Genomic DNA, 17,283 nt, shown 5'->3' with positions numbered 1-17,283 from the left:
GGTTATAATGATGGTTGGGTATAATAATAATTACTTCCCCAATTATAAGAAATGTTTGAAAAAAAAAAAAAGAAATGTTTGCAGACTCCAGAAAGATGTTAACAATCAGGAAATCTATGCAGAGAGAGAGAAAGGGAAAGTGTATAGTATCTGCTCAATTTTTCTGTAAAACTAAAACCTACTATTAAATAAAAAGGAAATTAGTGATGTCTGTAGTTCAGTGGGTAGGGCACCAGCCACCTACACTGAGGCTGGCGGGTTTGAACCCAGCCCAGGCCAGCTAAAACAACAATGACAACTGCAACAACAAAAAAAATAGCTGGGTATTGTGGCAGCCGCCTGTGGTCCCAGCTACTTGGGAGGCTGAGGCAAGAGGATTGCTTAAACCCAAGAGTTTGAGGTTGCTTTGAGCTCTAACCCCACAGCACTCTACCCAGGGTGACAGCTTGAGACTCTTTCTCAAAAAAGAAAAGAAAAAAAGGAAATTTCTCTCCCCCCTCACTCTCCTTTCCCATTGGCTAGAACATGTAGTTGTGAGCCCCTTCAATCATATAAACCCCACTTAAATCCTTGTTACTCAAAGTATGATCTCTGGTCCAGAAGCACCAGCATCACCTAGGAGCTTGTTAAAAATGCAGCACCTCAGGCCCCAACCAGGCTGAATGTGAATTTGCACTGAACAGCATCTTCACTGAATCAGGGACACATTAGAGCTTGAGATATACTCCCTAGGTGACAGCAGACTAACAACATCCTGCTGTTTCCAGGAGCCTATATACTATACAGCACTGTAAGATGAACTGGCAAAACTAAGAAAGACATGTATGATATATCCATTCAAACTTTGAAAACACAAATGAGAAAAATGTATCTCCCCAGGGCTATGTGCCAGGCACTCTATTAAGCATTTTATACAAGAACCACGTTTTTCCTCAAGACCATTCTTGTAGTCAGATATCATGTTTTACTACAAGGAATATTCAATGTATTTGTCCCACAAGAAATGATTCCACCCTCAATGATTCCACCCCTTGTTCCAATGTTTCCTAGTAAGTCTAACGAGTTAAAGTCATTTAGTTCTCCCTTGGCTCAGAAGACCCTGGTCAAAGCAAGTCCAGGGGAAAGGCATCTGCTGGCCACAGGGACTTATTAATAGTATCTGCATGGATCAAAACTACTACAACCAGGAACCAAAAATTTTGCTTCCAAGAAAATTCTCTTTTGGCAGTGCCTATAGTTCAGTGGATAGGGCGCGGGCCACATACACCAAGGCTGGCAGGTTCAAACCCACTGGGCCAGCTAAACAGCAATGACAATTGCAACAATAACAACAAAATAGCCAGGTGCTGTGGCAAGTGCCTGTAGTCCCAGCTACTTGGGAGGCTGAGGCAAGAGGATTGCTTAAGCCCAAGAGTTTGAGGTTGCTGTAAGCCGTGATGCCACAGCACTCTACCCAGGGGGACATAGTGAAACTCTGTCTCAAAAAAAAAAGAAAAGACAAAGAAAAAAAGCCAGGTGTTGTGGCAGGTGCCTGTAGTCCCAGCTACTTGGGAGGCTGAGGCAAGAGAATCGCTTAAGCCTAAGAGTTTGAAGATTGCTGTAACCTGTGACGCCACAGCACTCTACTCAGGGCGACATAGTTTTTCGTAATGGGATTAAGATACTGGAGGTACATTTTAGAGCTCTAAGCCTTTTTTTGATGAAGAGACATATATTAATATAGAGGTGATCCCAGCTCCAAAATTGATGAGAGCCTCTTGTTCTTTACACAAGTAAAATTTGCAGGCACGAATCGTATCCATTTTTCTCTTGATAAGAAACTGGAGATTAGTAAACACCAGTGTTCTAACTACTCAGTCAGGCATTCTGAACACCGGAAATAAAAACCTGCGCTAAAGTTAGGAGAAAGATAATCTTGCTTACCTAGACTTTAGAGGCACATGAGAAGGTCCTGTGGCAATTTCTGATCACTAATAACTTCTCATGAGGATACAGTAGGCTGTAAGAACCAGAGATATACTTACTTTTCAGTTATGAGCTCTAAAAAGCAGTACTTCTGGGAATGAAAAACACCCCAAATCTAATCAGCAGTTAATTCTGGCAATCATGTTAAAAGTCACCAAGGAAATGGAATAAACAGTAGTGATCTACGGGTGATATAAATATTGTGCTTTTATTTTCTATTTTTTATCTGTATTTCTTAACTTTCTAAAATGCACATATACTGTTTTTGTAATAAAGGTTATCTTCAATATTTAAAAAGATAACTTTCACAGAGAAAACAGATGCTTGCCTATAGAAAGAATTTCAATACAAACAGGTTGTTATTATTGTTGGTATTATGTTAAAGGCAGAAATGCAGACACTTGAAAAATGTGGTGGTGGCAGGAGTGTTAAGTTCTGATGATTAAAACACATCATGTGAATTTATGATGAATATATAGTTAAAATGATCTCCGATGTTTTTAGCTCTTAGAAAGTTTAGAGATTTTGTTTCCCCTCTCATTTCAGAGATAACCCTATCTCTGGTAATCCACTGAGTGTTAATGCCACAAGCTCCCTTTCTAGTCATTGGAAACTACTATTTATTTCTTTGTAACAACGAGAACAGAGAAAAGAACCACGAAAGCCTCTATTCTTGATGAAAGAGCCACAAATCCAGATCGGGAGAATCTGAGCCCCAAATGAGACATCTCTGAATAAGAATACCATTAAATATAAACACAAAGCAAGAAAAAGCATGACTGTGAGCAGCATCATGACTTTATGACAAACATTCCTTTGGTTTAGGTCTCTGTATACCAGGCTGGTTAGTTTTGTTTTGTTTTTGAGACTCACTATGTCATCCTCAGTAGAGTGCCGTGCTGTCACAGCTCAGAGCAACCTCAAACTCTTGGGCTTTAGCAATTATCTTGCCTCAGCCTCCCAAGTAGCTGGGAATACAGGCACCTGCCACAATGCCCGGCTATTTTTCTTTTTTTTTAGCAGGCCCAGGCTGTGTTCAAACCCACCAGCTTTGCTGCATGTGGCTGGTGCCCTACCCACTGAGCTACGGGCAACGCCCCTTGGTTAGTTTTTCTTTAACATACATGCTTTACATAGGCTTAGCCTATAGGCAAGTTTCTTATTGTTCTTCTACCTGTCCTTAAAACATTTTTTTCCCTGGTCGTGGGATCCTCAGGTACCTTGTTTGTGACCCATTCCTACAAGGCCTAACTCTGAGCTAGATGTCAAGAGGTATCACTTGTGGCAGATACTATTAGTTTACTACCTGACTTTGTTTCTACTTAGGCTTTTCCTTTTCCAACAGAGTCCTGATTTGGGGCAGGTAGTTGATCATGCAAGACTGGGTTCTTCCACCAGTGCCAGGGGGTGAAGCGTTAACGGGCCAAAGCCAGTTAAGTTTTTCTTTTCTGGGCTACAGTGCAGTGGTGCCATCATTGCTCACTGAAACCTCAAACTCTTGGGCTGGAGCAATTCTCTTATCTGAACCTCTGGAGTAGCTGGGAATACAGGTCTGTGCTACCGCACTCAGCTAATTTTTCTATTTTTTGCTCTTGCTCAGGCTGGTCCTGAACTCCTGTCCTTGAGTGATCCTCCTGCCTTTGCCTCCCAAAGTGCTAGGATTACAGTTGTGAGCCACTGCCAATGACCCAGTTATGATGATTTTTTTTTTTTTTTTTTTTTGGTAATGACTGGTTTAGGATGCCTACATGACATGATACATTTCTGCATTTATTACCTAGAATCCAGTGTCACCTTCATGAACATAAGGATGGCAGAGGAGAAATATGGAAGCACCGGGACCTTGATATTGTCACTGAGCCACTTTAAAAATGTGTTAGTGGCTTTTCTGTTACTTGCTGAGACTATCCTGATGGTCCACCAAATCCCATCATGTAAGTCGTTAACCCTCCTGATACTGTTTTAATAACCACGCAAACCACTCATTGAGTAAAATTTTAGGTGCAGGCACTTGCCTGGAACTTGAATAATAAAATATGTTGAGGGTGGCACCCATCGCTCAGTGGGTAGGGTGCTGGCCACATAACACTGAGGCTGGCAGGTTCTAACCCAGCCCAGACCAGCTAAAACAACAATGACAACTGCCACAACAAAAAGAAATAGCCGGGCATTGTGGCAGGCGCCTGTAGTCCCAGCTACTTGAGAGGATGAGGCAAGAGAATAGCTTAAGACCAAGAGTTTGAGGTTCTGTGAGTTGTGACACCACAGCACTATACCGAGGGCAACATAGTGAGACTCTGTCTCAAATAAATAAAATAAAATAAATATGTTGAGATTTACTCAGACTTTTCTGTCAAGGAACTTACCATCCTCATCTTTTTCTTTCCCAAACAAACGCCTTTGTAAACTGACAATTTCTTTCACTTACTTTATCTCATAATCTTTGAAATTACCTTCTGAGTTAGGCAAGAGAGGCATTCTGAACCTTCTGCAGCTGAAGGAAGTAAAGTTGTAAATGTCAAAATTACCAACCAGGGCCTGCATGGTGGCTCACGCCTATAATCTTAGCACTCTGGGAGGCTGAGGAGCGTGGATTGCTTGAGCTCACAGGTTCGAGTCCAGACTGAGCCAGAGGAAGACCTCATCTCTAAAAATAGATGACGCGGGCACCTTGAGTCCCAGCTACTCGGGAGGCTGAGGCAAGAGAATCGCTTGAGCCCAAGAGTTTGAGGTTGCTGTGAGCTATGACGCCACAGCACTCTACCAAGGGCGACAAAAGAAAAAGAAAAAAAAGATTACCAACCAGTAAGTGGCAGGACTTGGGAAGGAGCTCAATTACCTAATTCCAAATCTCTGTACCACAGCACCCAGTATCAGTAACACGGGGAATGTCTGGCATTAGGGTAAGTCGAATGTGAGGTATTACGAGGCAAACAACGTACTGTGGGGCAAACCAATGTCTCTACTCTCGCTTGAGGTCTGCCAGGGGGTCTAAGCTGAAAGTGGCTCGATTGGTTTGCAGCCGCGGCGTACAACAAATAATGCCTCCAGAATACTTTGGATCAGAAACTAGCAACCCAGCAACCAATCTGAACTTTGTGAACTTATAAAAAGACACCCCTTTACATTCCACTGCTCCACAATTCTCCTAAGACACAGCAGGCTGCTCAGGTTAGTCTAGGCCCGAGACCCTGGACTCTCATTCACTTCGCCAGGGCCAGGCCCAAATTTCAGGCCTCCAGGGCACTGCTGGCTGAGCCCATATTTCGTTACCGATTCTTTTCGAGTTCTGAAGTCGCCCTGCTTTGTCGCTTTCTTTCTTGTAGGACACATTACGTTCCTCAGAGGTCAACCTAAGACTCCACTTCAGTGGATCTACACGCTCGGAGCTCACGGCGGAGACCCCGTCAGCGGAAGCGGAAATAATTGCTTAGAGAAAAAGAGGAAACTACTTCGTTCTTGCTCCGTGCGCGATGAGTCCTCACTTAAGGTGTTCGATTGGTCAACACAACAGAAAGACTGCCCCCTCGAGAGCACGTTGACCAATCAAAGGGCAGATGGACATTGCGGCACGGGCCAGGCCGCTTCCGGCGGCTTTCCCCGCAGCGTTGCGGGGGGGCGGGGGGAGTATGGGAGCGTGGGAGTTTTGCAGTGGCTGCGGCCTTCGGCGTAGCGTTTTCGTTAGGCGTCGTTTTCTGCTTTGTCTGCCCCGGCAGCGCGAGGCTGTCATTAGTCCCGGATTGGTAAGTGGGTCCTTTTCGAGGTTGGGTCAGGGAGAGGAGCCACTGGCTCAGGTTCTTAAAGGGTTTGGGCAGAATCGAGGGAGGCTTGTGGGGTACGTAGAGGAGCTTTGCAGCAGAACTGGCCCCATTAGGGATTGTTCTCTCCCCTCGCAGCTTTGTCCCGAAGTCCCTTGAAGAAGGCACCCTCCCTATTCCCCCAGATGGCGTCCACGCTTGCGACAACCGAGGCCCAGGTGAGATGCAGTACCTTTTTTTCCATCCAAGTTCGTCGCTACTTTCCTGTTATGAGGCGAGTGCGTCTGATCCCCTAATAGCCCTTTCGTCAAGCTGTCTTTATTTTTAGACTAGGGACATAGAAGGGGTTTACCAATTTCTTCCTTTATGAACCACCATCTGGGAGCAGAGCTCTTTGGAGGCATCTCTCACAGAATTTCTCAGAGTGTCTGGAACGCTTTTCAAAATTGCAAATTTCTAGCCTTTACCCCACACCTGTTGAATAATAATAATAAAGCCCAGGTGATTCTTAATCACACACCATTAAGAGGTGTCATGGGGAACTAAAAAAGGAAATAACAAAGGGAAGGATGTTGGGAGAACCCTGGAACCTGTATCTCTTTTGTGATTCTTCTAGGGCTGCCCAGTTTAATTCTTTATCTTAGAGCATCCTTATTAATGATTTCCATCCCCAAGAATTGCTACCTCATCCATTATTTTCCAGAATAGACTTCATCATTCTCACACCACTGTCTCAGAATTTATGCCCATGTTTTCTCTCTTACCAACCCCCACCTTACCCGTAAGAACCCATTTATACCCCACCCCAGTACTCAGAAACCTTTTACACCAAGCCCTTTTCTCCTTTGAAGATGATGATGATGATGATGATTCTCCTGATGATGTTTCTGGCTCTGCTCAGCCTTTCTAGACTGAGAAAGAGGCTCACTTGCAACCTCTTTCCTGAGTTGGGCTCTCCTGTTGTTTTAGGGATCAATGCTATTTGAAGATCTGGCTGTGTATTTTTCTCAAGAGGAGTGTGTGAGTCTGAACCCTGTCCAGAGGTCCCTCAGCAGAGATGCCACACAGGAGTGTTTTGAGGATGGGGCCTTGATGGGTAAGGAAGGCAATTGTTCTTCTTGCATTTTAGAACTTTAATCAGTTCTAGGAGGAGGATTTCATGTCTTGTCCACATGTTGGTATGGGAGAATGGGACTTATCCTTAGGTGATTTATGTGGATGTGATAATTGAATGAAAGAGCAAGTTTTAAAGCATGACATTTTTTTTTTTAATTTCAGTTTAATGTGAGGGTACAGACAAGCAAATTACAATATTTGAGTTTGTTAAGTAGAGTGATTTCCTTTTTTCTTTTTCTTGAGACAGAGTATCACTCTGTAGTCCTGGGTAGAGTGACATCATAGCTCACAGCAACCTCAAACTCTTGGGCTCAAGAGATCCTTTTTCCTCAGTTTTTCTATTTTTAGTAGAGATGGGGGTCTACTCTTGGCTCAGGCTGGTCTCGAATTCCTCATCTCAAGAGGAGATCCGCCTGATTTGGCTGCCCATAGTGCTAGATTACAGGCATAGAGTGATTTCTTTCTTTCTTTCTTTTTTGAGACAGAGTCTTATTGTGTTGCCCTCTGTAGAGTGTCAAGGTGTCACAGCTCACAGCAACCTCAAACTCTTGGGCTTAACCTATTGTCTTGCCTCAGTCTGTCAAGTAGCTGGGACTACAGGTGCCCACCACAACGCCTGGCTATTTTTTTGTTGCAGTTGTCATTGTTGGTTTAGTTGGCCCAAGCCAGGTTTGAACCTGCCTGTTTCAGTGTATGTGGCTGGCACCATAACCACTGTGCTATGGGAGCCGAGCCATAGAGAGATTTCTTAAGGACAAAAATCTTATACAATGACTGATTTTGCATGAGAGGGCAATACTTTGTAGTCTTGCCCATAATTTGATGCAGTCAATTTGTCGTTTTACTTGGGAAATCCCATAAATATAGATTGCTATCGTTTGCTAAAGATTGGAGATTGATGGCTGGGCACCTGTAGCTCAAGTGGCTAAGGCGCCAGCCACGTACATCAGAGCTGGTGGGTTCGAATCCAGCCAGGGCCTGCCAAACAATGACAACTATGACCAAAAAATAGCCGGGCATGGTGGCGGGCACCTGTAGTCCCAACTTCTTGGGAGGCCGAGGCAAGAGAATCGCTTAAGCCCAGGAGTTGGAGGTTGCTGTGAGCTGTGATGCCATGGCACTATACCCAGGGTGACAGCTTGAGGCTCTATCTCAAAAAAAAAAAAAAAAAGATTGAATATTGATTTGCTGTTAAAGAGGTGCTATGTCTTTCTCACCTAAGAACTACATGCAGAGGTATTGCTATGCCTGAGGTTTTATCTCTGACATAGGACTATAGGTTGAGTATGTAAACAATCCCATAAAACTCCTATTTTATATCTTCTACTTCTGTCTTTGTCATATTCATGTTTTTCTCCATTTCTTTGAACATATGGAATATATCTGTAATAGCTATTTAATTATTTTTTTCCAGATGGTTTTATCATGTGTGTCATTTCTGGATATGTTTCTGTTGATTTTTTTCTCCTACTTATGGGTCATATTTTCCTGCTTCTTACTTTCCTGGTATTTTTTTATTGAATGTTGGACATTGTAACTCTTATATTGCTGGATTTTCTTGTAGTTGAAAAACTATTTTTGGACTTACTTGGAGGATATAGTTAAGTTACTTGAGATAATTTGATCTTTTTTTTTTTTGAGACAGAGTCTCATTAAGTCGCCCTCGGTAGAGTGCTATGGCATCACAGCTCACAACAACATCAAACTCTTGGACTTAAGCGTTTCTCTTGCCACAGCCTCCTGAGTAGCTGGTACTACAGGTGCCTGCCACAATGCCCGTCTATTTTTTAGTTGCAGTTGTCATTGTCTTTTAGCAGGCCTGGGCCAGGCTTGAACCCTCCAGCCTTGGTGTATGTGGCCGGCGCCCAACTCACTGAGCTATGAGCACCAAGCCCAGTTTGATTCTTTCAAAGTGTGTTGTTTTGCTTTGTTAGATTGGGTTCAGATCAACCTTTATCCTAGGGATGATTTGACCTACCACTAAGGCAGTGTTTCTCAACCTGTGGGTCATGACCCACAGAAACTGTATTTATTTATTTATTTATTTATTTGTTTGTTGTTGTTGTTGTTTAGCAGGCCCGGGGTGGGTTTGAACCCTCCAGCCTCATTGTATGTGGCTGGTGCTGTAACCACTGTGTTACAGGCATCAAGCCATGCAAACATAGATTATTAATAATTAAAATAAATTTTATTTTGCTTATAAGCTATTTACTCATGCACTGATTATGAGATGTAAATGTAGTGATGTATACATGATTTTCTTTGCCTTATACTGAAGCAAGACTAATATTAAAAAGTTGGGGGTCACAGGCTCTTCATTTCCCACTAAATGGGATAACTTGTTTTGTTAATACCTCAGTAAAACTCTAGAGTCGTTGGCACCTGACTGATAAAAAATGTGGATGAAAGTGACTTCTAAGTGTTCTGGTTTTTCTCAATAGCATTAGTTATTTGAAAACATTAATTTATAAGTATACAGTCATGCACTTGATTACAATTTTACAGGGCAGATACAAGTTGTAACAATGCAATTTTATTTTATTTTATTTTATTGTTGGGGATTCATTGAGGGTACAATAAGCCAGGTTACACTGATTGCAATTGTTAGGTAAAGTCCCTCTTGCAATCGTGTCTTGCCCCAGAAACTGTATTTATTAAAGGGCCACAGCATTAGGAAGATTGAGAACCATTGCATTAGAGGGTCTTTCCAGTTTGGCTGGTGGGAACATGAACTATTGTGTGAACTCTGATTATTGCCCTAAATATTTTTGGTGGTTCTTCTGTGATCGTGGGTAGTTTCCTCATGAACATATAGACCAGTAACAAGCCAAACTTAATAAGACCCCATGTAGATTCTGTGAGCTGGTGTTTTTTAAGAATAATATTTGGAAAAAAAGACTGCTTTTTGACAAGCTCAAGTTCTGTCAGCCATCCTTGTAGTATGACTGGCTATTATCTGCCTATAGTACACACAGCAGCTCTACCTTGATCTTTCCTCAGTGAGAAAAATTTTGGAGACCTCTCCTGGTGCTAGTAAAACTATTTCTGGTAACCTGTATATTTCTCTGTTAACATGGAAAAATACTCAAATTGCCCTCTTTCTTAATAAATATTAATCCAGTTTTTTTTTTTTTGTAGAGACAGAGTTTTACTTTATTGCCCTCGGTAGAGTGCCGTGGCATCACACAGCTCACAGCAACCTCCAACTCCTGGGCTTAGGCGATTCTCTTGCCTCAGCCTCCCGAGTAGCTGGGACTACAGGCGCCTGCCACAACGCCCAGCTATTTTTTTTGTTGCAGTTTGGTCGGGGCTGGGTTTGAACCCGCCACCCTCGGTATATGGGGCCGGCGCCCTGCTCACTGAGCCGCAGGTGCCACCCTAATCCAGTTTTTAAAATTGTCTGCTCAGCTGTTACTTGAGAGAGCTTAAATGATGAAAAGTTCTTGAGACCTAAACAGACTAATTGGAAAACTTCACCTCTAGACAATGTCTACCAAGATTGCCCTTAGCACTTATCCCACTGGCCTCTGACTTAGTTATAGCTATTCTCTGCTCCTCCCCCTTGCAGGTTCACCTAGAACTGGATCTTTTGGGAAACCAGGAGAGTCTGCTGTCTTCCTGATTTTGTATATTTATCAGTGTCTGTATTGTAGGATAACCAATCTACAGTTTTCTTGTCTACTTGTAACTACTTAGCTTGTTTTTCCCATACTGCTGGAAGGTGTTGTCTATGTTTTGCTTTGTTTTGTTTTTATCAACAGGAGAGGAAAACAAGACTGAGGTGAATCACCAGTTAAGCCTAGAGTCTGTGAAACTTGAAGAGCTTACCCTAGAAAATTACCCCATTACTGCACCCCTTGTCCAGTACTCAGAATACCCCTCTGAGGATGCAGTTGGAAACGCTGAAGAGAAAATATCAGGTGCAGCTCCCCCTTACAAGAAAAAGTTCATAAGCCTTTTAATTACCATTGAAAACCATACCCCATTAGTAGAATTATCTCAATGTTTAGGAACCAGAACACTTTCTGAGATTCTAGAATTTCCCTGGGAAGAAGCCAACAATGTGTACAAGTGTCCTGAATGTGACCAAAGCTTCAGTGATAATTCATACCTTCTTTTGCATCAGAAAATTCATTCAGGAGACAAGAAATATAAATGTGGTAATTGTGGAAAGATTTTCAATCATAGAGCCAACCTGAGGACACATAGTAGAATCCATAATGGTGAGAAGCCTTATAAGTGTGCCAAGTGCAGCGCCAGCTTCCGCCAGCACTCACATCTGTCTCGGCACATGAATAGCCACATAAAGGAGAAACCCTATACATGTAGCGTATGTGCGAGAGGTTTTATGTGGCTCCCCGGATTGAAAGAGCATCAGAAAATGCACAATGTTGAAAAACCCTATGAATGTACTAACCTTAGTAAATATTTCAGTCAGAAAAAAGATCTTCCTTTGGATGAAAAAACACAAACATCATCACCTCAGGACCAGTACAATCAGCACATGAAGAGCTGTGAGGAGTCCTCATATCCTGCTCTCCCTGAGAAGACTGAGGAGCCCTCATGTCCTGCTCTCCCTGAGAAGGCTGAGGAGCCCTCATGTCCTGCTCTCCCTGAGAAGGCTGAGGAGCCCTCATGTCCTGCTCTCCCTGAGAAGGCTGAGGAGCCCTCATGTCCTGCTGTCCCTGAGAAGGCTGAGGAGCCCTCATGTCCTGCTGTCCCTGAGAAGGCTGAGGAGCCCTCATGTCCTGCTGTCCCTGAGAAGGCTGAGGAGCCCTCATGTCCTGCTGTCCCTGAGAAGGCTGAGGAGCCCTCATGTCCTGCTGTCCCTGAGAAGGCTGAGGAGCCCTCATGTCCTGCTCTCCCTGAGAAGGCTGAGGAGCCCTCATGTCCTGCTCTCCCTGAGAAGGCTGAGGAGCCCTCATATCCTGCTGTCCCTGAGAAGGCTGAGGAGCCCTCATATCCTGCTCTCCCTGAGAAGGCCCACAAGGAGGACTGTGAATGCCGCACTGATGATGATGACAATTTTTTTTCATTCTCAAGATTCAAACCGTTACAGTGTTCTGAGTGTGACATGACCTTTCCATCTTTCTTTGAGCTTATTTCTCATCAGGACATTCATGCAAAGGAAAAGCCCCATAAATGCAAAACATGTGAAAAAAGTTTTACTTCAGAGTCAGATCTTGTATACCACCAGAAGAGCCACACAGCAGAGGAACCTTTTAAATGTACTGTGTGTGGAAAAAGTTTCAGGGTAATTATGCATCTCATTACTCATAAGCGCACCCATATGAAAAACACCAAGTAAATATAACAGGTGGCTTTTCAGTATCTGTACAGTAAGAAAATAGTTACTGTTTATGTGCCAGGCACTGTGCTAAGCACTTTATACATATTCCATGTATATTTCATTTTTACCACAACCTTGTTTTTTAGGCAGTATTACTTCTATTTTATAACAGAGGAAGCATAATCAATATCACATAGTGAATTAAGCCAGGGTTCAAACTCAGTTGTTTTTTAAATTACATTCGTATGAGCCAGACAAAGATACAGAATTTTTGTTTAAATTCAGCTTTCATTAAAATGAAGGCTACTGCTAGAGTTCTTTTAATTTTGTTTATGTTGTTTCTATGTTTTGGAAGATTTTATTTATTTTTTGATAGTTTTGCAGATGCATCTTGGAAAGTAAATGGTTTTATATCCTTTTTATACTTTTTTGGCTATAACTGTTTGCAATATTTTTATGAAATTATTTTACGTGTGAATTTTTAGAGGTGTTTAGAAGTCTTTTTCCTCTTGTCCTGTAAAAAGTTCCCCAGTGGATGTACTAGTTGGTATCTTGATGGCTGTTAGTGTTCATGGAGTTCTCATTCTCAGATCGGATGCCAGGGACAGTACTGGCATTTATGACCCAGTTTGCAAGGAGTTTTGGCAACCTGACTATAACCCTTTTCTGGAGGTTGGACTTGACTTGGAGAGGAGGGGAAGTACTTGCTCCTCTCTAAGGTTATTGCCTCCTCTCTGTGGAGGCAATATGACTTGCCTCCATATTTCTATGAAGCACATTATCTGTCTTATTATGAGTAATTGTTTCTTATAGCTGTTCTTAGTGAGCATGCTAGATACTTTAGGTATACGACCTAATTTAATCTTCAGAATAAATCTGTGACAGACGAAAGACTGTCCTTGTTTGTAAATAAATAAACTGAAGCCCTCACAGGGTAGTCAGTACTTGGCCCAGCATACAAAAAATACCACATTATGTGAAGCTGGCATTTAAACTTGGGTCTCTCTAACTCCCAAGGCCATGCATCCTGCAACACTGCATTATTTGTTGGCATTTACATCATGTATACGTATTAGCACCTTGGGCAGCCAGGGAGGCTGAGATCGGTAGGTGAGGATGGTCATCTTGAAGGCTGCCCTGTGTAAATTGCATCCTGGAACCGCTTCACTCTCCTTGAGCTTTACCCAAAGTCTGCCTTACATGTACAGTTACACAGCAAAAGACTAATCCTCAGGACTTCAAGTTTGAACTCCGATTCCTGTAATCAGGTGAGATTTCAAACTTTTCAGGGCATAGTCCTGAATATTTTAGTTGGTTTTTTTTTTTTTTTTTTTTTAGTTGGGTTTTTTTTTTTAAACACTCATAACATTTCCTCTCCATCTCCAAAGAAAAATACATATAGAACATTGTTAGATTTTAACCAAAATATTTGGTAATATGTATGTCTTTAGATACTGTTGTTATACATAAATATTGGAGCAAAATATCGTTAAATAGTATGGTTATTAATGTTAAAGAATTAGAGAATGTTGTAAATATACACTCATATAGAATTTCTCTTTAACATGAAATTGATTGCATACCTGTCAGCAAAACAATACTTATATGGGCTTTTGAGCGTAATGTATTATTCTGTTTAATAGTATGAAAGTATAATATTTGCTAAAATGGAATTATTCTTAGGAAGTCTCGTGAGCAAAAAGAAAGGCTTTTTGGGATGGAAGGTAGTAACTGGAAGATGGTCACCCTACAGAATAGCAGATTCAGAACTTAATATATAAAAACATGCTGGCTACTGGAGCTAAGCTCTTAACACTGATTAGAGACAAGGAGACAATATTTAGGTGACAGAAAAACTGAAACCAGCAACCCTAACCCAGGCTGCCTAATTCCCCCCCTTTTTGTCATTCTCGTTTGCAGAGCCACCATGGAGACCATGTGCTTTGTATGTCAAGGTCAGACTTGGCTCTTTGTTTCTGATGTCTCCATTCTTAGGATACCAGTCTACCAGGGCTTTAAGTTCTTAAAGTTAAAAGAATGAGGCCTTGCAGTCTTCAGTAGGTCTATCTGTATGGGGTACTTTGAATTGTGTACAAAGATAGTCTCCATTTTAGCCAACTCTGGAATATAAGGATCTTTGTTAAATCTAAGCAAGAACACTCCCTGCTCTCTTGTTTCTGCTCTCAGTAGGAGAAACCAACGTGATGCCCAATTAGCACAAGAGAGGCTCTGAATGAAGAGTTGCAGGATGAGGAATATAACTGAGAGCATAACTCTACTAGCAGAATTGCTGCAGAAGGAATTGCTGCAGAAGGAAAAAAGGAAGTAGAGAAGAATGTGTTAGGCATTTGGACAGAATGGAGCTAATAAAAAAGATGGACACTCTCATCCCTTCCCTTTTTTTCTCTTAAGAAAGTATACATCCTATTCTGCACCTCAGTATGAAAATTTTGCCTTCCCAGTTGAGGCTTCCTTCCCAATTAACCTCTTATTTTTTGCAATTTTACTTATTCTCCATATTTAGGAAGATTATGAAAAACCTCCATAGAAGATTAGAAAAATAATACTTTTACAGAAATATTAACATACGCATGGTGTATTTAAAGTGGCTTTTTGGTGTAATATTGATGATTGGTATGCAGAAAAAAATGAAAAAAAAAAAAAACCCACCTGAGCGTCAGTTACTGTGAAATAGGTGTATTTTCAATTGTTGCCTTATTGTGCACTTGTACATAAAAACATTCGCTGGATGTAATTCAAGCTGCTATATCCCCAGGGAATTGAGGGAAAAGGTGTGTCTACTCATGAGTTTTAGGCTGTTTTTATAATGATGGCTTTTTCATCCTACTGTTTAGTGTCAACTGATGGAGATTTCATAAAATTGTCATTGACTCAGAGCCTACTGTGTTAGGTGCTGTTAACAGATACTGGATAAAAGTTAATATAGAAATGAAAAACCTAAATGCAAGAATTTATTGCTAGGTTTGGATAGCTACATTGTACAGCATAAATGTTGACAGACCTTGTAGAGTAAAAACTTGGTGTGGAAGAAACTGACTAAAACTAATTTCTTTTTTATTGTTAATACAGTGATGAAAATTCTTTAACGTGATTGTTGGAATATCAGGTTCTGATTTCATTGATGAAAACAGCATTTTCTCGATATAATTTAGATGTCTGCAGTTTACATTTTGTAATTTAAGAAGAGGTGGAGTTTATTTCTTGAATGAGTCGGACTCAAAAATAGTTTTGTTTAGAGCTACAGGTAATAGTCTATCCACAGCTCCTCATTTAACATAGAAAATAACCAACCCAATAATTCAAGGAATTAAAACACAAATGACGTTTCACAGATGTCATCTTGAGTCTTTGCCTGGAGAGATTCCATATAATTAAGTGGCATTGTTCTGGTGACTGCAGCATAAGATGCCATACAATATAAACTGCAGCTGCTGTTCAAAGTAATCTGCACCTTACTGCATATGTGTACAAAGCGGGTAAGTTATATGAGTGAAGAGTCTATTTTGAATGTTCATTAAACTTGTTATCCCTGTGGGACTTTAGCAGGAAAGTGTTTTTCTTTGGCCATCTGTTTAAAAAGTAACAAAATGATCTTCATTATAAGTGTATCTGTTCCTGTGTTTTAGTTTTGTAGATTTAGGAGAACTGTTAATCTGATATAAAGATGATTACTACTCATCTTTCTAAGGCGCATCAGACTACAGGTGTTTTGTCTCTTGTTTTTAAATTGACATTCCTTCTTGCATTAAGTCGGGGGGGAGGGAGATTTAATATAAATATTCATCTGTATAAACCTAAGAATGTGCTGTAATCTCTAGTTCTTTTGGATACCTCAGAAGTATATTTGTTGTATGCACTTCTACTGTTTGTCACTGTTTTTGGTGCATTTTCATCTGTCTTAGCTCTAGATTGTAAGCTCTCAACAGGCAGTGATTATGTTTATCTGCTGTGCAATTTGTCATCTAATAAATGCTATTTTGTGACGATAGCAAGGAGGTGAACTTCTTTCTTTTTTACACGTCAATGGTTTTAGATGGTAATAAGGTGAATTTTAAAGACCGGCGTGATTGTGATTTGGAGAGGGTGAATGAATGATTTCGCGCCATTTAATGAAGTAAGTAAAATTGCTGGCTGTTTGAACTTTTTAGACAATTCCGGCGTTATTTCCGGAAGACCGCACTAGATGTCGGTCGCCTTTCCAGTGTCCAGAGTACAGGGCCACATGTACCTCTAGTCTCCCCAGAGTAGCGGCATGGGCTGCCACTTAAAGGTGGGGGTCTGGGGTAGGGATACAGGGCCAGGCACCTCTAGTCTCCCCCGGGCAGCGGCATTAATTGTCACTTAAAGGTGGGAGTCAGGGTAGCGATTGCGTATGTTTCCCAGAAGGCTTTGCGCAGGCTCGAGGAGACCCTAGGTCTCCACGTTTGTAGCCAACTGCACAGACCAGCGGAAATGGTAACGAGGAGATGCATTGCAGTGGGCCGCTGCCCAGGAAACGGAAGTGCAAAGCCACTTCCGGTACACGCTTCCAGCAGCGCCTGCGCACTCCAGGTATGGTTAGCTGTCGTGAGCGGTGGAGATCCAGCCGATGGGTTTGGCCGGGACCTTGCCACACATCCACTGAACCCTTCTAGATGGTGTCTGTGTAAATCGGGCGGTAGGGGTGAGAATATTTGCTGAGGGAGTCCTCAGGTCTTTCCGTCGCATCAGCAAGAGGGTAACATGAGTGGGAATGTTGAGGATAAACCTGAATTTCCATCCCGTGATTCCAGGAAATTACCGCGCTGGGAGTGGAGAAGGAACCCTACGTCACTTTCTAGCCTCTGACCCATTTCATCATTATGAAGCTACAGGCCTGTCGTGCATACACTTGTTGACATGGATACTTACTGATTCTCACATGGGCTGGGTAAAGTATCTTCTCTTTAGAACCAGCACTGATCTCCTCTTACTCTTTTAACATTTTGAATAGCCAAATTCGAATGTGCTTCTGGTTAGTTGGAATGAACTCTCCTTTCACCTTGGTAAATGGTCTCCCTAAGTGAGATTGGACATTTCAGTGGCTACAAAAGGTCTCACTTTAGTTCTAACTCAAGATTTCTCTTCTGTGCACTTCAGATTCTGATATTCAAG

At 41.8% G+C, this 17,283-nt stretch overlaps 2 protein-coding genes across 3 annotated transcripts in view; one reads left to right on the top strand and one right to left on the bottom strand.

Moving 5' to 3' along the window:
* Positions 1-5,391, bottom strand: part of NAA60 (N-alpha-acetyltransferase 60, NatF catalytic subunit) — a 33,606-nt gene extending 28,215 nt beyond the window's left edge. The window contains exon 1 of the mRNA XM_053555337.1: positions 5,239-5,391. The gene's annotated coding sequence lies outside the window, so the exon portion shown is untranslated. The remainder of the gene's footprint in view (positions 1-5,238) is intronic.
* A 217-nt stretch (positions 5,392-5,608) lies between these two features.
* On the top strand, positions 5,609-16,244 carry ZNF597 (zinc finger protein 597). 2 transcript variants are annotated; one of them, XM_053555316.1, is made up of 4 exons: positions 5,609-5,708; positions 5,862-5,941; positions 6,693-6,819; positions 10,601-16,244. In XM_053555316.1, exons 2-4 carry the CDS (start codon positions 5,909-5,911, stop codon positions 12,145-12,147), a joined length of 1,707 nt encoding a protein of 568 aa, XP_053411291.1. In that variant the 5' UTR covers positions 5,609-5,708; positions 5,862-5,908; the 3' UTR covers positions 12,148-16,244. The 2 variants fall into 2 exon arrangements, with proteins under 2 accessions (XP_053411291.1, XP_053411292.1); XM_053555317.1 differs by lacking the exons at positions 5,609-5,708; positions 5,862-5,941 and having other exon boundaries at positions 6,700-6,819; positions 10,408-16,244.
* The last annotated feature ends 1,039 nt before the right edge of the window (positions 16,245-17,283 follow it).

Source organism: Nycticebus coucang, chromosome 12 (assembly GCF_027406575.1).
Source record: "Nycticebus coucang isolate mNycCou1 chromosome 12, mNycCou1.pri, whole genome shotgun sequence".
Classification (NCBI taxonomy): domain Eukaryota; kingdom Metazoa; phylum Chordata; class Mammalia; order Primates; family Lorisidae; genus Nycticebus; species Nycticebus coucang.
The sequence above is the reverse complement of the archived record's forward strand: the minus strand, read 5'-3'. Positions and strand labels throughout refer to the sequence as shown.

Coding starts and splice junctions, on each gene's coding strand:
- ZNF597 (XM_053555316.1), top strand. CDS start 5,909: ATGGCGTCCACGCTTGCGACAACCGAGGCCCAG. Junction 5,942..6,692: donor TTGCGACAACCGAGGCCCAG/GTGAGATGCAGT, acceptor CTGTTGTTTTAG/GGATCAATGCTATTTGAAGA. Junction 6,820..10,600: donor TGAGGATGGGGCCTTGATGG/GTAAGGAAGGCA, acceptor TTTTATCAACAG/GAGAGGAAAACAAGACTGAG.